This window comes from Gopherus evgoodei, chromosome 3, assembly GCF_007399415.2.
Source record: "Gopherus evgoodei ecotype Sinaloan lineage chromosome 3, rGopEvg1_v1.p, whole genome shotgun sequence".
Lineage (NCBI taxonomy): Eukaryota > Metazoa > Chordata > Testudines > Testudinidae > Gopherus > Gopherus evgoodei.
Genome location: NC_044324.1, coordinates 175,603,016 through 175,625,640, shown reverse-complemented (window position 1 = coordinate 175,625,640; position 22,625 = coordinate 175,603,016). Strand labels below are relative to the sequence as shown.

Genomic DNA, 22,625 nt, shown 5'->3' with positions numbered 1-22,625 from the left:
CTCTAACTCACTCTTTAGAATTTAATAAATACAACTGATACCTTCCCAAAATAAAATGCCAGGGGTTAATTATGATAGTTTAGCCTATTAGATATGTGCATAGTGAAAATAAAGTTATAACTCAAAAACTGCATTACCTGTATTGAAAGGCATGTGTTTTTTTAATTCTGAAATTATGTTTAGTTTATGGCACTTTATCCAGCAGAATTGCATTGGACCATGCACATAAAATGGCAAAAGTTACAGGGCCAACTTTTGATTGCCTTACTCAATGCAATTGCTCACATGTCCATGATAAACAGAGGTTGGGCCATAATTTCTTTGGGGTCCAATTCTGCATTGCTTGTATATTCACAAGAAAATCTGTGGGAGCAAGAGTTTTGGGTGCACATAGAAAATAAGCTCAGGCAATGTGTCATGAGAGAGAGAATGTCATACTTTCAAAATGAAAAGCTGGTGCTTGTGAATTTTGGTATATATTGTAATGAACTGGCTAGCATGTATGTGTGCCATTGTCCTCTACTAGGAAGAATCAAAATGGCTGACCTGTGTGTATCAGGCTTGGGCTACACTACGTGTTTAAACCTATTTTAGCAGCATTAAACCGATTTAACGCTGTACCTGTCCACACTACGAGGCCCTTTATATCGATACAAAGGGCTCTTTAAATCAGTTTCTCTACTTCTCCCCGACGAGAGGAGTAGCGCTAAAATTGGTATTACCATATCGGATTAGGGTTAGTGTGGCCGCAAATCGACGGTATTGGCCTCCGGGCGGTATCCCACAGTGCACCACTGTGACCACTCTGGACAGCAACCTCAACTCGGATGCAGTGGCCAGGTAAACAGGAAAAGCCCCGTGAAATTTTGATTTTCATTTCCTGTTTGCCCAGCATGGAGCTCTGATCAGCACGGGTGGCAATGCAGTCCCAAATCCAAAAAGAGCTCCAGCATGGATCGTACGGGAGATACTGAATCTGATCACTGTATGGGGAAACAAATCTGTTCTATCAAAGCTCCGTTACAGAAGATGAAATGCCAAAGCATTTGAAAAAAAATCTACAGGCTACACAGTGCTGCATGACAAGCGTAATGGGAAGCCAGAGACTCAAATAGACGCTCAGAGGGAGGGAGGGGGTACTGAGGACTCCAGCTATCCCACAGTCCCCAGCAGTCGTCGAAAAGTATTTGCATTCTTGGCTGAGCTCCCAATGCCTGTAGGTTCAAACACATTGTACGGCGTGGTTCAGGGAATAGCTCGTCAATTTACACCCCGAACACACATGAAAGAAAAGGGAAATAAATTGTTTCTTGACTTCTTTCAATGTCACCCTATGTCTACTGAATGCTGCTGGTAGACGCGATGCTGCAGCAGTGAAGAGCAGTATCCACTCCTCTCCCCTCCCCGGTGGCAGACGGTGCAGTAGGACTGGTAACCGGCCTTCTTATCAGTCCGCGAGTGCTCCTGGCTGGCTTCAGGGGAGGCTGGTAGGGGGTGCCTGGGTGAAAATAGGAATGATTCTTGGTCATTCCTAGTAGATGGGACAGAACGGCTGGTAACCATCTTCATCATAGCAACTGGGGGCTGAGCTCCATCAGCCCCCTCCCTTTCCTGTGTAAAGAAAAGATTCTGTCCTGCCTGGACTATCATAGCAGTGGGATGCTGGGCTCCTCTCCCCCGCACCGCTTAATGTCCTGCCTGGACAGTCATAGCACCGGGAGGCTGCCTCCCCCTCATTTTATCTCACTAACAAGTCACTCTTTCTTATTCCTGCATTCTTTATAACTTCATGACACAAATGGAGGGGACACTGCCCCGGTAGCCCAGGAAGGTTGGGGGGAGGAGGGAAGCAACGGGTAGGGTTGTTGCAGGGGCACCCCCCGTGAATGGCATGTAGCTCATCATTTCTGGGGAATCTGACACGGAGCAGCTGTGCTCTCTGATACACTGCTTCTCTAGTACACTTGCCCCATATTCTAGGCAGGACTGACTCTATTTCTAGAAACCATAAAGGAGGGATTGACTCGGGGAGTCATTCCCAGTTTTGCTTTTGCGCCCCTGGCCGATCTCAGCCAGGGGCACCCATGATAGCAGCAGACAACACAGAAGGACAGATAACCATCATCTCATTGCCAATTTACACCAGCAGTAGATGGTACAGAACGACTGGTAACTGTCTCTGCTATCATGCAAAAGCAAATGAATGCTGCTGTGTAGCGCTGGAGTATTGCCTCTGTCTGCGGCCCATCCAGTACACATACAGTGACTGTAAAAAAAAAAGCTGAACAGGCTCCATGGTTGCCGTGCTATGGCATCTGCCAGGGCAATCCAGGGAAAAAGGGCGCGAAATGATTGTCTGCTGTTGCTTTCCCGGAGGAAGGAATGACTGACGACATTTACCCAGAACCACCTGCGACAATGATTTTTGCCCCATCAGCCACTGGGCTCTCAACCCAGAATTCTAAGGGGTGAGGGAGACTGCGGGAACTATAGTATAGCTACGGAATAGCTACCCACAGTGCAACGCTCCAGAAATCGACACTAGCTTCGGACCATGGACGCACACCGCCGAATTAATGTGCTTAATGTGGCCACATGCACTCGACTTTATACAATCTGTTTTATAAAACCGGTTTATGTAAAATCGGAATAATCCCGTAGTGTAGACGTACCCTCAGGCCCTATGTTACAGGTGGTAGGGGCTTAGCTCAAGTGGTAGGGATCTAACTATGCTTTTGGAAGAGGAGTCTACATTCTATCCCTGCTGCATCTGAGAGCTTTTGAATGGCAATAATTTGCACCATAGTGATACCAAGAAGTCTTAGGTAGCAACAGATTTCTTACACTGATGTCAAACTGAAAGCTGAACTATAGTGAATGCCAGACGCTTGAGGCTGAGATTTGTCAAACCAAGAAAGTGTGTAATGAACTGGTAGTGTGTATGTGTACCATTATTGGACTCTCTACTGGACAGCATAAGAACTGCTCTGTTGTAGGTTATAAGACTTCTAACGAGAGTTGATTGGAAAAGTTTTGGCACATTTTTCTTTTGGAATTTGCTGATTTGGCAAAATCAAAACATTTCCCGGAGACCATTCGATTTTGCTGACATTTAGCTGAAAACCAGCCAGGTTTCGAAACCTGCCCGGTTTCCTGCCAGCTCATTTACCTCACTCCCCAACTCACTTGGAAGGGTCTACGGCTCTGGAGCAGCCCCCCAGACAGATTGCCTCAGAATCCAAGACCTGAAGGATTCCAGGGTACACAGAGAATTTTGAAATTTTTAGTTTTTATTCCTAATAGCAACAAAAGCAAGTTTCAAAATATCAAAATTCTGAAGGAGAATTACCTTTCTCTGCCCAGCTCTACTTATCACTGCCGACAGCTAGTGAAGAGTTTCTAAATGCTCCCATGGTATGGGCTAGTGCTTTAGTAGGAGGATCTGAGTTCTAGCCGTGTTGTCGTTGTGAAGTTCTGGATCGGCATGAGGTACAGCCTAGTAACAATTGTAAATTCTTACATGGCCATGGATGTATTACAGTGTATTTCTCCCTGGTTTCAGGTACAGTTTTGTGAGGAAATAAATTAATTTCACCACCTTATGTTCAGAAACATTCACATCTTAGGTACAACCGATGGCAGGGCCAGATCTTTAGCTGATCAGTGAAGTCAATGGAGTTATACCAATTATACTAGCTGAGGAATAGTGGTTTGTTTTTTAAACAGGAATCTACAGAAATAAAATCAAATGAATTAACTAATTCAACTTCATTTCTCTGATATTGTTAACCATATTATTTCCCAAATCATTATCACTGGAGCTGTACCTTTCGGGTCAATAAGAGTAAGACATGGACACAGAAAACAATAGAAGTGTGGTGATGTGACAGAGAAACTTGTATTCAGCTCTTTGTAGGAATTCAGAGAGGTTTAAACGAACAGGTGCCATTAAATGCGATATTCAGGACTGGTGCGACGTCAGCTGTGTGGCTGCAGTGCCATCCATCTCTGCTTATTTTTAAACTTGTTTACTTTCAAACTATGGCAAAATGACCTTTCAACTACAGTAATTCCTCACTTAACATTGTAGATATGTTCCTGAAAAATGCAACTTTAAGTGAAACAGTGTTAAACAAATCCAATTTTCCCATTAGATTTAATATAAATGTGGGAGGTTAGGTTCCAAGGAATTTTTTGGGGGGCAGTCAAAAGGCATTATATACTGTACAGTACTTTACTGTACTGTGGTGGGGAGGTGCCCCAGGCTCAGGGCTGGGGATGCAGTGTCTGGGGGGGAGTTAGGGTACGGGAGGGCACTCAGGGTGGGGGTGCAGGAGGAGGCTCAGAGCTCAGGCAGGCAGGAGGTGCAGAGCACTTACCTGGGGCAGCTCCTGTTTGGTGCAGAGGGCATGCAAGTGGCTCTGTACGGCGCGGCACTGCACCCATGGCTGCGATTCTGGGAGCTGCCCGACCCCCCAGCAGGCAGGGCCATCTGGAACACAGGGGCTGCAGGGCCCTGGGCTTCTCTCCAGCTGGCTTTGAAGGGGAAAGCACTGGTTCTCTCTGGTCGCTGGCTGCGTGGCTGCTCTTGCTCGTCCGGCCCATGCTTGCAGGGCCGCATTCTGAAAGGGGTTTTAGAGCTGCAGACCAGGGCCCTGGTGCCCCCTTAGCCAGGGCCTTGCAGCCCCTAAAGCCCCTGTGTTCTGGGTGGCCCTGCCTGCCGGGGTGGGGCACTTCCCCGCTCACTTGCTCACTCTCTCCCTCTCAGAAAGTCCTAAGCACCACCAAACAGCTGTTTGGTGGCAGGGGAAGTGCTGGGAGGGAGGGAGGGGGAGGAGGCAGAGAAGAGGAACTTGTGCAATGCTCCCTTGTAAAATCAGCCAAATGATGTTATAAAGGAGCATTGCACAACTTTAAATGAGTATGTTCCCTACTGGAGCAGCGATGTAACTTCGAAACAACGTTAAGTGGGAGGACGTTAAGTGTGGAGTTACCGTATATAGTATTCTCATGTCCTTTATCCAGTAGGAAGGCTCTTCTTTGCTTGTATCCACAGCAGTGCTGGATTAGTTGGCAACTGCTTTCCCTACAGTGGAGCCCTACCATTGCGAACAACATACAGTAGTTCACTAATGCTAGGCCCCTTTATCTCCCCTCCCCAGCCTTCCCTTCTCCCCAGGTAACTGCTCTAAGGAAGCTGTTTTCCTTGCAGACATACTGAGAAGTAAAATTTTGTTTTTCATCTAGGGGCTACCACTTTCAAGTGACTAGCAAGTCTTAGAAATCTTTTTAATACTTTCTAGAAACAGTAGATTGTACTTCTAAGGCTAGATCATCAGCTGGTGTAAATTGGTGTAACTCTTTGGACTCCAGTGGTTCTGTGTTGATTTATACCATCTAAGGATCTGGGACTATATCTTTTGGGAAATTTGAGCCACCCTATCTGGCTTCCTCTGTACATTTTTTGTAGTATAATTAGGAATGGTATAGTTGTGGTCCTATCCCTTTATGCCCCTTATGTCATCATGCTGCAATGAATGCTCCTACACCCCTATCTTATACCATAATAGGAGGTTTAGAAACAATCTTGTCACTATGGAAGAGAGTGGGCTAGATGATTTACTAGAGGCTCCAAATGATTCTCTCTCTTAACACATCCAGTGAAAAATTATGACAACTTAATGCTAAAGGGAATTGAGGAATAGAATGGAGGGTGTTAAGGGAACAAAGGCTACTTGATCATTTCACGAAGTTCATGTTGATGTACAGATGTGATAAATGGACTGTGACAGAAAAAGAAAACACATAGGGGATGAAGTTAAGAATGAGATCTATTTGACTGTAGAATAATTTCTCAAGACCAGGGCCAGAATGCATTTAGGTCAAACCTCTAGCAATTCCCTATGTACAAAGAAGGAATGGTCATGCATTGGCACCAAAATGGACAGGTAAACCCAATAGGTTTTTGTATATATAACATCTAGCAGACTGTGGTGGACATAAAGAAGTAACTGAGAGATCAAATTAGAGAGACAAATGAAAAAGCTCCTGGAGTGAGCAACTGAGTGACCTAGTACAAATGACAATGTGCACAAAGGGCACCAAGGAGCAGGCAGGAGAGAATCATCATCACAGTTTTAATGAGTATAATGATAACCAGGTAACACTTCAGAGGGAGATGACAAGGCCACAGAATGTGTATGGAAATTGAATTTAAGTACAGGGGAGTGGACTGAGCAAAGCCAGAATACCTTCTGCTGACTATTAAAACGATGGGCCAAATTTGCTGCATAATATAATAATGAATCGTAATTATTGGCACATATTTTTCTAACAGAAGTATCTCACAGAGCTCCCCAAAAGGTGGGGCAGGCATGACAGTGACCCCTATCGCGAGTGCCAGGCAATTGCCTACAACAGAGTTGGAAACAGCGATGTGATTTGGCTGTATGACGGTAAGAACAGGCTCAAGAAACAGTAAACCCCAAGCAAGCCAGACAAGAGTCCCCCTCGTCTTCCCCTTCCCGCTTCTCTCCCACCTCGCACGGTGCGGCACCTTGAAGCTTATGCACTGCTAATGCTGGCTCGCGGAGCCCCCGCCTGCTGCACAGAGGGACTAAGGAGCCGGGGTGAGGGAAAAGCTGGAGGAATCCTCTTCCATGCAATCCCACCACGTCATTTTGTTGGGAGGCAAACACGTGGTGCAGGGAGACCTTATAAATCTCCCTCTCCCTGCAGGATCGTGATGTTATCTGCTGGCAAAGTTTCCCTCTTCGCAAGGAAAGCAACAGGGCTCAGCGAGGGAGGGAGGCAGGCAGGCAGGCAGGAGGAGAGAGAGAGAGAGAGAGGGAGAGACACTAACGGGACTGCAGATAAAGTACAGCAGAAGCTGCGCGTTTCGGGCCGGGGGAAGCCCTGCGGATCGGGCCTTGCGTGGCAAGCACTGAAATCAAGCAAGAGGGGAGAGGTGCCCCCGAGGGAGAAAGCGGCAAAGCACCTTTTCAACGCCTGGGCTCGCGATCCACAGGAGGCTGCAGCAGCAGGAGCAACAGCGCCGGCTTGTTGACTGTGGCTTGGGTTGGCTTTTTTTGGAGGAAGAGAAGGGCGCCGGGGAAGCTGCACCGCAAGAGAGGGGGGCTGCTCGGTGCATGCAGCCCGGGGTGCCGGCGGCAGGATCAGTACCGAAGCGAAGAGCAGAGCAGAGCTCACCCAGCCCCGGGGAGTCCCGGGCTCTCCCCTCGCGCACACACGCGCACGTGGGCGCCCTCTCGCCGGCGGGGCGGCTCGCTCTGCTCGCAGTTGCAGCTCCGCAGCTCGGGGCCAGCAGCTCAGCGCGCGCCGCCAGCCCGCCCCTGACATCGCCCCTCTCCCGTCCCGTCCGGTCCCGTGCGTGGCGCTGGAGGAGCCCAGAGCAGAAGCCCGGAGCTGAGCGCCCGGCTGCCACCCGCTCGCCCTCCGGCTTCAGGCGCGCTGCTCACTGGCCAGCCCGGCCACACCGGCTCGCTAGGGAAACTCCTCTGGTGCCCGGCGCCGCGGTGGGGGCTGGTTGAAATACCCCTGAGTTTGTTCCGTTTGGAGGCTGATGCAGAGGTAGCGACCCGCTTTCTTTGCAACTCGCCTGTGTAACCCGGGGGCGTTTTTCATTTGCACCCCCGTTGCCTTTTCCTGGCAACCCGGTTGCATTTCCAGCCGCAGCTGCTTCCCCTCCTTTGCACCCTCCCATCCCCTTCTTTTTCAAGTCACTTTTTTTGGGACGTTGGGTTTAAACCTGAAAAATGCACTGCTATCTTCTGAGCGTGGTGCTCACCCTGGATCTGGCCACCGTGGCGCTCAGCTTGTCTACCTGCAGCACCCTAGACATGGATCAGTTTATGCGCAAGAGGATCGAGGCGATCCGAGGACAGATCCTGAGCAAGCTGAAGCTCACCAGCCCTCCCGAAGAGTACCCCGAGCCCGAGGAGGTACCCCCGGAGGTCATCTCCATCTACAACAGCACCAGGGACCTGCTGCAGGAGAAAGCCAACCACAGAGCCGCCACTTGCGAAAGGGAGAGGAGCGATGAGGAGTATTATGCCAAAGAGGTTTACAAAATAGACATGCTGCCTTTTTACCCCGAAAGTAAGTCCTCTGTGTGTGTGTGTGTGTGATTTCACCCTCCAAACCTTGGCAGTGCCCAGTGCCCTGAAATACCTGCCCCATGTATCATAACTCCCTTTATCTGTTCATTTCATTCCTCTTCTTAGTTCGTTTTTCATACTTTTTGGAGGGGGGAAAGGAGTCGGTTGCTTGCAGATCTGCTGTTTTACACACACACACACACACACACACACACACTTTTCCCTCTCTAAAACGACCCTATCTCTCTCCACAGCTGTTCTGTCCCTCAACCTATCCCTGTGGTTTTTAAAAAGGTATAAAAAAGAATTACAGGCTTCTTTCCCTGCCCCTGCTAACTCCCCAGTCCACAGAATATCATTCTCAAGATCTCTACTTAAATTGGTAGGTAAGAAAGGACAACTGCAGAGACCTTCCTTCTGTTTTCAGTTTAATAGCTGCTGTTCCAATTAATGGTGCCTTTAATTTTAGGTACAAAGAAGTTCCATCTTCTGTTTAGTGTCAGGTTGCTGAAACCCCTCTCATTTTTCTGCCTTTGCTATTTTTTTGAATAACACCAATGATACACATCTCATTCTGAACAATAAAAGAGAAAAATGTTCTGTGCTGATATCTAATCAGATTCCACCTATAATGAATACAAATCATCATAACATGCCTCTTTGTTTTGGTGGTGGTGGTGAGTGTGCAGAAAAGCATAAAACTCCTTAAGAAAAAGGTAAAAGTTAGCTGCGCATGCCAAGGAAGGTTAAATACCAGAGAGAGAAAAGAATAACTTCACCATCAGAGTATCCAAAACTCCAGTGCCTAATCTTTTAATTTCCCTCCCTCTTCCCCCACCCTCCACTTGATGCCATAAATATTTGCTGTCTGTTTTTGAAAAGTACATACCTCTTGCTTAAATAGATAATGTAGCCATCTTGGTAACTTTATCCTAGAGTTTCTAATTGCATTTTCTTTCATTTATTTTTAGTTTACCGAGTTGTAGCTTTAGGGCTCGCTGTGTCTTGCATGTGATAGTCCCATGATGCCAGCCAAAGTGTCTGAACCCCTCTCTTTGCAGCTGCCTTTTTCTTCTTTTACTGTTGAATGACACCATCAGGTACAGGACACCCTCGCAGTCAAAGCCATTTTATTATTGTAATTACAATAACAGCTAGGATAAATATACTCCACCCTTGTTACCCTCAGGGAAGGAAGATTTTTTTATGTATATTGGAGCCAAGTGGATATACGCAAAAGGTTCAATGTAATTTGTAGCAATAACATTGAGACAGAAGGTGGAACTCATGGTGCTTTTCCTTCAAAACACCCCCCCATTGCCACACCACCCTTGCTGATATTTTGGTGAAAGTCTGAATTTTGTTTTGAGACCCAACAGCTCATGCCCTGAGCCTGGTAGCAAGTATTTACTAACAGAGGCCATAGAAAGTAGTAACAACTCCTTGATATATGGGTTTTTGAAGGCATTGATCCTGACCACAGATTTGCCCCTTTTCCCCACCAAAGAAAATCACACAAAGAACTACTACTATAAAATCCAGCCGTATACTTGTTTGAAGTGTGTGACATGAAAGTTCACAAAAGAGGGTCTATTTTTTAAATATTGTCAAAAGCCAGAGAGGTACTAAAGTATCAGCGGGGTTCTGACAGCGTAAAGTAGTCTTCAGGTACCTACCAACAGAGTGCATCAGAAGTTTGGGATCAGAAGGCCATTTAGCAGCAGATCCAATACTACTGTGCAAGTGCCATGGCTAACATCATAGTAAGTAGGTTAACTGTTTTTCCACTGCTCTCTAGTTATCCTGGATTGAGTGAACCTCTCCAAAAGAGACAGAAAGGAGGGAATTGCTCCACCGTATTTTAAACAAACAAATTGAAAGTGCAGCATTGGCTGCTATATACACTTTCTCCTAGACTTCACTGAATAATTTTCATAACTCTGCAGTTCCTGATCCCGCTAGGACAGTGATGAGGAAGGAGAAGGAGATCAATATGAATGCATTGAAGGGTCAAAAGCTGCTGAGATGAAGGCATGGGAAAGATCAGTGGTTGAGTTTTTAACCACAAAGTTGTTAGCGTTCAGTAACTGACTGCAGCCCAAGTATTACAAATATGCTCTAATTATACTCATAGTCAGCTATATATCACTGCAGATTGCTGATAGGGCTTTGTGAGGCATTTTATACAGTTCAGACTAAATATTTTTAGCAATGAGGAGATGTAAAAGGAAAACTATAAGAGATATTGTATATACCCTAAGGCATATTTTGTCTTTAATATTATCCTTGGCCAACTGTACTATATAAATACAGTAAATATGAATAGAACTGGCAAGATGCCAATCTCCTGGGATGAATTTTAGTCAAGAAGGTATTTATGGGATATAAATAATACTGTGTCAACGTTTAAAGAAGGGATCTGATTAGTTTTGAATTTATTCATATTAATCTTTTCACATGCTGTTAGTTTAAGGCTCAAAGTAAAGTTATGCTAAGGTTTACTGATAGTTTGCACTGAGGGAATAAGGGGGCATCTGGCATCTGCTTGACAGTCCATCTGAGGTTAAAGACACTTGTAGTCAGAATATATGTGGAAATTCAGAGAGTCAAAGAATAATAGACTCATGTAGACAGTAGATTGCAAAATTAGTGTCACAAAAATAATATCAAGAAGCTTTGGAAACTCAAAAAGCAGTTGAGCTTTGGTTTGTGCAGCAATCCCCATGTATCTTGTTTTGGGTTAGGTAATAAAAGTCCAAAGAGTCAGTAATTGAGTCGTTTTACAGAGATTGAATGTGAAATCTAAAGACAGTAGATGATAGAATGCTTGAAAACTCTGTGCCTAGAAACAATTATCTTTCGAGTTCCAAAGTCCTGGTTTTATATTTAAAATGGGGTCATATTAGAAGATAATTTTGTCTCTGGGATAAAATTGCTGAGTATACGGGTTCTGATATTTAAATTGGATGTTTATTTCAGCTTTAATCTGCAGATATGTAATATAAGTACAGTTACAGATTGCAAATAATAATCTGACATATCTGGGACATTTATTATACATGCATATAATTAACAAGGCATGTTTTCAGGGATTTGGAAGGCTTATTTGTGGTAAACATATAAAGGCCCAATTCGGTATTTCTTATTCATCTAAATCTCCCATTACAGTCAGTAAATTAGTAAAAACTGATGGATTGGGCCCTGTGAAAGCAAGTGATCACTTTGAGTATTCTATCATCTTTGGAGGAGTTGGGGATAAAATATACAAAGCCCTGAAAAATTAAGATTTCTTTTCTTGATAGTTGTTTCACATTAATGTTATACTAATATTATACAGACCCCACTCCCCGCCATGAAGTCAGCTCCTGCCTATATATCAGTTTTATGGGACTTATTGATGTGACTTATCTTTCAATGAACTCTATAGCATGAATATTGTATTACATGGACTGTCATTCTGCTGAGTATTTTCCTTATGAAAAAAGAACAACTATATAAACTGGCTGGGTACGAGGCCATGCTTCTCTTTTATGAACAAGGAGTTGATTTACCAGTGATTATGTGCATGTGGACTTCTTGTCTTCAGAATAATTGAGTTACTAGTACAGTGGTGGCTACGCTGTATGCCTCCCCTTCACTGATTGCATCATTACCAAATGTTAACATCTACTGATGTGCAGCTCACGTGTGTTTTGCATTTAGCAGAGCCCAGAACTTAATCTTTCAGGATTTTCTATTTTGTTAAAAATATGGAAGCATTCTCAAAAGGAGTATATTATTTTAAACCTCTCAACTGTGTTGACCCAGTGGCCTAGCAGTGGTGCTTAGCACCTCCCTGGGGTTTGATTCCCCATAGTCTCTTGTAGGGCATTTGGAGTACTGGTAGAAGCTTCCAGTAGGGTAGAGGGAAGGTGGTGGGAATGATGCCAAGCTTAAACACGAGTAGCATTCTCGAGTCCTCCTCTGCTCGTTAGAGCCAAGAAGTTGCCGATGAATTTTAAAAGGGGCACGATAATATTATGAACAATGGTATCATTTGTAATTATACATACTGAGTGGGGTAATCAAATGTCTTTCTTCGCTGCATAAGCTGATCACCATAGGGGTCAGGAAGGAATCACTCCTCCCATGTGTACCCTCATCATACAAATAGCAAAGTGCATTCTGGGTGTTTTTTGCTTTCTTCTGAGCCATCAGGTATTGGCCACGGCCGATAGTAGAGTACCAGATTTGGGAGCTCAGTAATCTGATCTGGCATGATAAATCTTGTTACTATGTGACTTGAGGAGAGGGAGACTAAAGAAAATAAATATGGAAGGAACACCTTAGGTTCTTAGAGGGGTTCAAAAGACCATCCAGAACAACAAAAACAAACAAACAAACAAACAACCCCTAGGACCAAAATCCTGAAGCCCCATCTCAGTGCCTACTCATACAAAACTCCCATTGACATCTTTCTTAAAGAGATACCATTGTCTTGGAATCTAGTCAAGTTTTTAAAAAAGTAAATTTTCTGGTACTCCATCCAGCCCCTACTCCTCTGCCAGTTTGGGGTTTTACAGTCACAGGTGACAATTTTTAGATGTTTTTCTGTCTTCTGCTTCTGTGTGAAAGACTCACATAAATAAAAGAGGAAACTGACTGACTAAAGTGACAATCATGCAAGTGACTGTATAGATGGAACCCTATACCCACATGAAGTTTCTTTGGCTTCAGCCAACATGTTATAGGATCAAGGCACAAATGGCTACAGAGGGAAGAGAGCAGAACTGACTATTCTCAAAGTGTTGTCAAACACACAACGTAAATAAACTGAAAAAACCTAAGACAAACTATTTGCTTTCACTAACCTCTGTTAATCCTAGTCATTTTAGGTGTCACTTGTAAGGATAATAGGTAAAATATTTTCATAGGCTGATGTTATCACTTTAAACTTGGGACTCTTGCATGTATAAGAACTGAGCAAAAACTAAACAAGGATGCTAGGATTTGTTCTTAGTGAGGTCCCTATTCAGCGAGAAACACGTGTACAGCTTTAAGGATGTGAATAGTTCCATTAACATTTAAAGCTTAAGTAGCTTGCTGAACTGGGACCTGATTTTGTGGGACATTAGCAGAGTTCTGAACAAAGTTTTGGAGCCATGCAGCTGAAATCCCTCACAACGCTTAGAAAATGTATCGCTAAACATCAGGACCAGTAGCAGAGACAAGACCTGAAAAGTCTTTTTTAGAAAAAAAGAAGTTTTCTGTTCATTATCTTTGTTATCCTGAAGAGTCTCTTCCAGTTAGGCTGAACAGATAGCAAGTGTGAAAAATCCCAGCGGGCCTGGGATAATAGGAGCCTATATAAGAAAAAGCCCCAAATATCAGGACTGTCCCTATAAAATCGGGACATCTGGTCACCTTACTTCCAGTTGGACAGCTTGCTTTCTTTGTTTATGCAAGTGTCTCTATGCTAGAAATGCTTCCACATTACAGATTAAGAGGAAACTCCCAGCACATCTTGACAAAACAAGTCATTAGTGAAGATGCACAAATGTTTCCATTCCCATTGTGAAACCATATGCTATACATTTAAACAGGCAGTTTTTAGCCTGGGAATTATATGTTCTCCAGGTATTATTTTAATTTAATAATATGTTATGGATGCTGAACAGATTTGTTTAGACTAAAAAGTTTGCTTCAGTCATTTGTACAGAGTATGTTTGCATCCTGCCTACAAACACAAACTGTGGTGTGTTTCTTTTTAAATCTATGATATCCACAAGTAGGTGCCTAAATGCAACATTGCTATCAATTTGCTTCCTGGAATGGTCTGGCTAAAGCAGCTACGTTTCCTCTTGAAACAACTCCTCCAAAACCATCTACATCGTCCCTGCTGTTCTATAATAACTGAGGGAAAACCCAGCTGTGCAAAAATACAGCTGAATGGTGCAGAAAGGAGTAAAGGAGAGGGGGAAGGGGTTCAAAGGCCACAACTCTGCATAAGGGGGCAGGGAGCACATTCAACACCAGGCGTGGTATCCTCCTTCCTCCCAACGTAAGCTGCAGGTTCTGGGTGAATGAATGAGTGAATGATGGTGCCCTCTAGTGGCTGGCAGAGAGGAGACGAGACCTACTATTATAATTACTACATGATTTCTCCTTTAGCTCATATGACAGCGGGTGGGGCTTTTGGATCTGATTGACTGGGTGTATACTTCTGGGGGGTAATGGCTGAGTTTTTTTGTTACATACAGCAGGAGCTCTGCAAGTTGGTTCTGAACTGGAAAGCACCTTCGCTGTGCAGTACGATGGCCTCCAAACCCAGTGGTGTTCCAAGTGGAAATCTGCTTGGGCTATTCACTGCTTGTTGAAGTACAGTATTGACTTCCCCCAGGGGAAGAAGCCTGTGGCCATTGCATGAACCATATAATGTATCTGAGGAGAAGGGTATGGCAAGCAGTGCAGATAGACTCTCTCATACCCCAAGGCTCAGGGAGACACACCTGGATTTCCCTGTGGATTCCCATGCAGTGTGAAGTTTGCACCTGGATTGCCATCCTGTGGATATTATCCCATGTTCCCACCCTAGGGAAGAAAGCCCTGTAGCAATCCTGTGAGTTTGAACTAGTGGGATTTTCAAAACATCTTTTCCCATCATGCACATTTTCCTGCAAGAGGGGAAGGTATGACTCTAGAAACAGACATTTCCTATGATTGTGGTTGCATGATGCACAGTGAGGTGCACTGAAACTATTCTGGATTTTCACTACAGATCTAATCTTACTCCCACTGAAGTTAATGGAAGTTTTGCCCCCAGGCTAAGCTCTTTGAGGCAGGGTGTGTCTCTTTGCTCTGTGTTTGTAGAGCACTTAGCACAGTGGGTCCTGGTCCATGACTGAGCCTCCTAGTCAGTACTGCAATACAAATAAATAACAATCATAGTTTTAATCTGGACAAGATTGCACCACATATCCAAATTCCCTAGGACCCAAAAGTCATTGAAATCAACAGGAATCTTTCCACGGACTTCAGTGAGCTTTGGATCAGGCCCAATATGTTATATTTCCCTTGTATTATAAAACTATTATTCATTTATTTATAAATTCATTTGCTTTCCTTGCATGGAGAAGCTATTGCTTTTCAGACAAAAATATAGGGCAGGCTGAGTGAAAATATTGACTAGTGCATTATATTTCAGCAAACACTGTAGCAAACAAAACAAAACGGGGTGGGGGGGAGAGGCGAGAGAAAGAAAATGTTGTGACTTTGACCTTGGCTCTGTTTGTTTGGCTCCTTCCCACTATATCTAACCCACACTACTCTGACAAATACTGCATCTGTCTTGACAGGCTAGTTCACAAATAACCATTCATTCATAACTCAGGGCTGTTGTAAGAATCCCTGTTTGTTGCTTAATCTGACGACTGTGAAGTCGAACATTGGCTTTGAAAAAAGGATCCTGCAAAATGACCACAGGTCCAGTCTGACTTCGCAAAAACAAAAAAGGAGGTCTTGCTTGAAAGAGGATACTACACTTTTAAAAAAAAATATATATATATATTTAAGAGCGTTAAAACATCTATTGTTGCCAAAGCCCAAATTGGAATGTTCTGGGAAAGATAATTTAATTTTAAAGTGCTGGACTCATTTCAATGATGGTAATTTCAACATTTCCTGGGGAAAGTCTATCAGTGATTATTATATGCACACAAAATGCAGCAGTAGATCTGTCATTCTTTCCATTTCAGTTCTTCACTCGTATAAATTCGTTATTTTTCCTCATTTGGCCGGTGTCGGTGTCTTGTGTTTTCACTGGCTGCATCTCATTCAAACTCCTGCCTTGAATTTTAAAAGGCAAGCTAAGTGCTGCTGAAGTTTCCTTTTCTTATTTGTTTTTGTTTACATTCAGCCTTTGCAATTCAGTAGCTAGCTCAGTTAAAGCAGAGTGTTGCTTAAATCATAGAGATGATTAAGGAATCAAACATGGGTTTTTTTCCTTTAAAAAATTGAGAGTAAGCTCTGTGAAGGTGAAAAACTGATAGCCCCGTGTCTTGTTGTTTGTTTGTACAGCTCCTGGCACAGTGGGCCCTGATCCTGCCATATGAGTGTTAAACAATAATAATGAACTCAACATTCAGTGAGCAGATGCTGTTTTAAGCTCTCCAGCCTGCACATGTCTGCTAATGCATCCCAAACCTGACTTACAATAGCCCTTGTTATTTCAAAGCTTGGCTGCTCCTGAGCAGACGCTGCCAGGTGTGCTGTACGGATTGGTGTTTTTGTGCTCTGGATAAACAGGCACTATGGACTAGCTGAAACTACCAAGTGTTCTAATAGGAAGAGTAATAAGTAGCAATTTTATAGCAGTTTAAGTCTTCAAAGTGTCATGTAAATATTAAGGCACAATTTTCCCCTCTTTAGGTACAGAGTTGTTGAAATACTGGCCAGAAGTGGCTGGCAAGCTTGGAATGGTGAGAAAGGGATCTAAGTCACCGCTGGTCATTAGAGAATATAGGAAGCTGCTTGTCCATTTTCAATCCCTACTTGCTTATAAGAATGAGGCAGACCAACAAAGCTGAGAAACACTCCTGTGAGCATAGTGAACATAGCACCAGCTATTTCTCTTGGATCTTAATTGCAGACTTCCACGTTTATGAGGTTTTTCAGACTGGAGTCAATTCCAGCTAACTCTGCAAAACCTCATATTAATGAACATACAGTCAATGAAATCTTTAGCGACTAGGAGCTAGTTTCATTCCCACATGTGAAGGTGACAATTTGCACCCCTTGACCACATGCCAGCCGGAGCAGCTTCAACAGGAGGCATAAACCCTTGGGGAAAGAAAGGCAGCTATATTACTGCCATCCTTCATCAGGATGGGCACTTTTAAACTAAGGCTGCATAGGAGCTCTGCCAGTGACTGTTGCCTCGGAGATGTGTTGGATCAGTGCATATCCTGGGTGCTGTGGTCCCACCCCCTCACCAGCTGATCCTGCCCAGTTTGTGAGCTACTGTACTGGCTCCAGACTCCTAGCAGAATAGGGGGTATAGGTGGCTTGCACCATTGCTTCCCTTCCCTGAGCTCAAGTTCTTTGCAATGTGCCCTTCAGATACAGAGTAGCTGCTTCTCAGCATTAAGATATGCAGAAAGATGCTAGCACATTTTCTTTGTCCCTCCTGTTGCATATTGACGTAATATAGAGTGACAGAATATTGCAACAAACAGCATGTAGAGCACTAGGTATGTCAGCCTGGGAATAAGTGCCACCTTTCTTGAAGAAATCCACCGATCTGATGGTGTTACCAACCAAGAGGCTTATATTCAGGATCTACATTTTGAGCGGCTGGATATGTAAACTAGCAGTTAGATGTCTTTACAATAGACTTGTACCAAAACCCTGGGTCCGAGCTCTCTCAAAAGTTGAATCTGGATCCAAATGTGGCAGGTTGTGTCCATCTTTATGTCTGGGAGTGAGTCAGTTGGAATTTTCACACACCCTTCCTTTCTTGTGGAGAGAAGACCCTAAAAGGATGCAGAAAAAGAGTCCTTTAAATAGATGACCAATGGCTGAGTCACAACAAGTATCATGTGTCTAAGGGAACATTACACCCTTCCAAATTAGGTCCTGTCTTAATCCACTTTAGTGGGAAAGTTCTCTTCCTCCTGGTGGTAAGGTATTTGTTATGGTAGAGCTGGAAAGAGTTCTGTCTAATCCACACTTACCACAAGACCAGCTGCACATGTGCTGCAGCTAAGTCCATGAACTTTTTGCTTCTACATGACTGTTGAGAGTCTGTAGTACTGATTTAGGGCCTGACCCAAAGCCCACTGAAATCAGTGGGAGTCTTTCCACTGACTACAAAGGGCTTTGCATCAGGCCTATGATGCTTTACCCTCGGTTTAAAAAAATAACCGAATTTTCAAGGTATTTTTGGACATTTTTGTAATGTGGCTCCTTGCCTTTGATGAATTGCCATCCAAGATGTTCTACTGTATAAGGCTTTGTAAAAAGCTTTAAAAATAAACTACACTGTAGCTTATTGGTAGCAGCATTTGATAGCAGATGTCATCTGGTGCAGCATATGGCAGCAATATGGCAAGAGCAAATGATTATAGAATACAGAGTATTAGACATGAGTTTCTGTCCTGTACCTCTCAGGTATTCCACCCTCTCCCCCCCCCCCCCCCCCCGAGAAATGGCAATCTGACCATGAAGACCTGGCAAATAAACATGCTGTAATACATTACTATCATCCTCCATAAAGCCAGTTCTAGTCTAGAAGCTAAGGGCTCCATATCTAAAAGTCTCTCTACAGACAACTGTAAAAGTCAAACCTTAATACACATAGCAAGAAAGATTCTAAAGGCTGCAAATAAGAATCTGGTAACTCAGCAAGCAACCCAGAAAGAAAGGCCAGGGCTAAGCCAACAAGGTCCTTTTATATTATCTGCAAAATCTTAAAGTCAGTCCTGAATGGAGCTGGAACCAGCAGAGCGACTGCTAAAAGCATCAGTTTTTGAGTTGACTAGCTGCAATGATATATGCTGAATTTACAAGCTGGAAAGCAAAGGAGTTTGAGAACAGGAACTGTGCTAATGGGATGGAAGTGAATGTGGTTTTATATAGTGCCTCTTGCTTGATGTGTCACAAAGTGATGAGTTAAATATTTGGAGGTACATTCTGATCTCAGTTACGTAGATGAAAACTTGGAGTAAAGCCATTGAAACCAGTGAAGTTAATCCAGATTTTCACTGGAGTTGTGGAGATCGGAGTTTGTCGAGTAAGTGATTCGGCAAATGGAGCAGTCACTGAGGATGGGATTTTCAAAGGAGCCTAAGGGAGTTAGCTATCTAGTTCCCATCAAATTGCAATGAGATTTGGTCCCTTAGGCCCCCTTGGTAAATAGCAGTCTCCTGTACAGATGATAAATCAACAGAGGAACCTGCATACTAAGAGTTTATCCTGCTTTCTTAAAAACACAAATAAAATCAGTGAGAACTCAGCAACCTTCAGAGGAAAAAAGGAGGGGGCTTGGTATGACCTCTTGTCCAAAGGAAGCCCCCACTACTGCAGTACTTCCGGTGCCTGATCAGGGCCAGCCTGGAGTGTGTGCCCAAATACCCTGAGTAGGAATTAAAGCCTAGGGGTCTGATTCTCATTTACTCCTTTACATTGTCAGAGTGGTGTACATGACAATCAGACCCACAATCTTCTGCTTCAAAGGCTTGCTTACTAATGGAGCCATAATGCCACCTGATTTGTGCAGGTGCCACGGAGCGGAGCAGAGACAAGAGATTCTGCTCAGAGCATACATTTCCAGATCTGGCTGCATTTTAAACTAAATAACTAACTGATAACTTGACTGTGTGGTAGTTGAGGAGTGGCTGTGTGTTAATCTAGAATCCAGTAGGGTAAAATGCATTGACCTAGGTTTAGCGCAGGGGTCGGCAACCTCTGGCACGTGGCTCGCCAAGGTAAGCACCCTGGCGGGCTGGGCCAGTTTGTTTACCTGCCACTTCAGCAGGTTCGGCTGAACGCGGCTCCCACTGGCCGCGGTTCGCTATCCCAGGCCAATGGGGGTGGCGGGAAGCCGCGGCCAGCACATCCCTTGCCCGTGCCACTTCCTGCCACCCCCATTGGCCTGGGACAGCAAACCGCGGCCAGTGGGAGCTGCAGTCTGCCGAACCTGCCGATGCGGCAGGTAAACAAACTAGCCTGGCCCACCAGGGTGCTTACCCTGGCGAGCCGCATGCCAGAGGTTGCCAACCCCTGGTTTGGACCCTAGCGTATATCACAGTAATTATGAATTTATTGGATTTATCCTATTTTCCATGGGTAAAATATTGAAAAGTGTCCAAATGACTTAGGAGCCTAAATCCTGGTTTCAAAAGTGACTTAGGCATTTCAGAGCCTAAGTTCTGATGGCTTATTATTAGTCGGTATCATTATGGAGGCTAATTTTGAAAATTTGGTTCATTAGCTCATCTTGCTCATTTGCCTGACAATGTAACATTGTTCCTTACAGAACAGTTGCTAGTGCAGTGTCCAGTGTAATACTATATGGAAGGACCCAGTGTTGGTATCCAAAACTGTTGTTAAAGAATAAATGTGATCGGAGACATCCTGCCCTCCAGTATATTTGCAGGACAGAATGAAAGATACGTGTGGCAGGGGGAATCAAATTTGACTCCTGGTTATGGGTTTAGGGTGCAGTGTGGGAGCAGGGAAAACTTCCATTACCTCCAGTGGGACTTTGGTCTGTATAATGACTGCAGCATCAATTGCTACACGGTTAGAATTCTACAGGTTGGTTTCAAAATCCTGTGGTTAGGGTCTTATTCCTTTTTAATATCTATAGGTTTTCAGAATATTGTTTATTGCTAGGATTTTCAAAGGTACCTAAAATAATTAGGCACTCAATACAGGTGGGTGCCTCAATACAGGCCAGATTGATTTCACCCCATTCACATTTATAGAACTTGCCAATGAAAGGTCTTACATACTAACAGTGTAAAAAATATTTCCCATTGGCTAAAAGTTGGGATTCAGTTTTGTTTCTAGTTACTACGTGTTGGTTCCTCCTCAGGTTTGACCTTAGGCCAGGTAATGCAGGTGACCACATCCTTACCCCTCACCCAGGCTGTCCTGTGCTGATTCAGCAGCTTGCAGGCTAGCTCTCTTTCTCCCAGTAGCCATTCTACCAGCGTGGAAAGAAACCCACACTCAGAAAACTCTCCGCACCCACAGCTGCTTGGACATCACAAATAACCATAAAACCTGTGCTGCATGAATCCTAGCTGCATACTGGTCTGATCTGATCATTATTTGACTTGAAGAAGAGCTCTGATGGTCTCAAAAACTTGTCTCTTTCAGCAGCAGAAATTGGTCCAATAAAACATATTACCTCACCTACCTTGTCTCTCTTGTATTTGGGGACCAACATGGCTACAACAATGCTACAAACATTTTTTTCACTGACAGATCAAATGGCTGCTTATTACACTAGCATTAAATAATAGACAAGTGCCTACTTGAAATTTTGTGGTTGCTAAATTTGTACTTAAAGGCATTAGACTTGAAAGGTCTGTTAGTCACAGCTTAGGGCCAGTTCATTCCGATACCTTGCTCTGAAATTTTATAAAGAGTAATCTCACCACTCCAGGAGTTAATATCATTAGTGTTATCCAGTAATTTATTCTGAGGTTTCTTCTTGGTTGACAATTCAAAATCATTCTGTGCATTTCCTGTCCTAATTCATAAGCATTGCTTTCACTTTAATGATTGATGTGAGACAGAAAAGACATCAGAATTCCAATTCAGTTAAAAACTTGCTGTTTCTTCTGTCTCTGCCATTCATCTATTATCCATTAGCTGGAGTATCTTTATCTTAACTATTTTAAATTGTATTGGCTGAGATTAGAATCTGTGAATTTCTACTCGATTGCAATACAGATCAAAATGTCCAATTTTCTTTTTACTTTCTTTCCCCTCCCTTCTTTATTGCACTTTTTTCTCTGCATATTTCCTGTTTTTGTTTTTTTTGTCTCTAGAGCAAAAGGTTGGACTGCCCAACCTGCTTTTCTTGAAAATGACTTGCTTTCATTTCCTTCTACAGCCAGGGAATAGTTTAGAAATTCCGTTCTCTGAGCCCCGGGCTAGGTGTCAGAAGCCAGCTTCAGGGCTTGCCAAAGGAGCAGGAGTTGTTCCTGGCAGAGGTGGGGCTAGAGGAACAGGATCTAAACAGTGGGACTCACTTTCATCTCCTCTCTACAAACCGGTGCAGAAATTTGCTGACTACTTTTAAATCTTTCAGACAGGACTGATGGGCCTTTGGGGCCTTCTGTTTAAAGTAAAACAACCTACTATGATAGATAGTAATTGAGAAAAAGATACCATAATGAGTCTGTGCTGGGGGGGGGGGGAAAGACATCTAGTGTAAGAGTGAGTTACTGCATGCTGATTGTGATTTTGAACACTTGGTAAGGGAAAATGGGCTATTCTAAGCAGCTGGAGCCATCCTCACTATCACCTTCCATGTACTGCCTCTGTTCTCAGATACACACATGCTCAGAATTGTTCTAGGGAGAATAGGGCCTGTATTTCCCCCTCCATTTCAACATCCTGTATTTAGAGGGAGGGACAAACCCTAAAGCTCAGATTCACATCAGTTTTTTTCCAAAATTCAGGGGAAATTTGGATCTGTTGTTTTGGTTTGGCCCATCACTGTTTTGCAGTGTGAAAGTATCAATGCTCAGAGTGAACCCTTCTGCTGGAAATAGTGTATTGGATAGTGATGATGCTTCAAGATTCTTATAGTCCTTTGCAAATTGCAAGCATATTATATCAGTAACAACTTTACAAATATGATATATTTACAGACTACTGGTTAATAAGGTACAGAGTAATAAAAGTGTGACTTCCAGGACTGCTGGTAAGAGACAACAGAACTTTGTTTCCTAATGTCACTCATCTGACCTATGTCAGGTTTACCTGGGTTAGTCCCCCTGACACAGGACAAGG

At 43.8% G+C, this 22,625-nt stretch overlaps 1 protein-coding gene across 1 annotated transcript in view; it reads left to right on the top strand.

Moving 5' to 3' along the window:
- The first annotated feature begins 6,449 nt into the window (after window positions 1–6,449).
- The window catches only part of TGFB2 (transforming growth factor beta 2), a 76,977-nt gene continuing 60,801 nt past the window's right edge, over window positions 6,450–22,625 (top strand). The window contains exon 1 of the mRNA XM_030557489.1: window positions 6,450–8,118. Coding sequence (XP_030413349.1) covers window positions 7,776–8,118 — 343 coding nt within the window. The 5' untranslated portion in view covers window positions 6,450–7,775. The remainder of the gene's footprint in view (window positions 8,119–22,625) is intronic.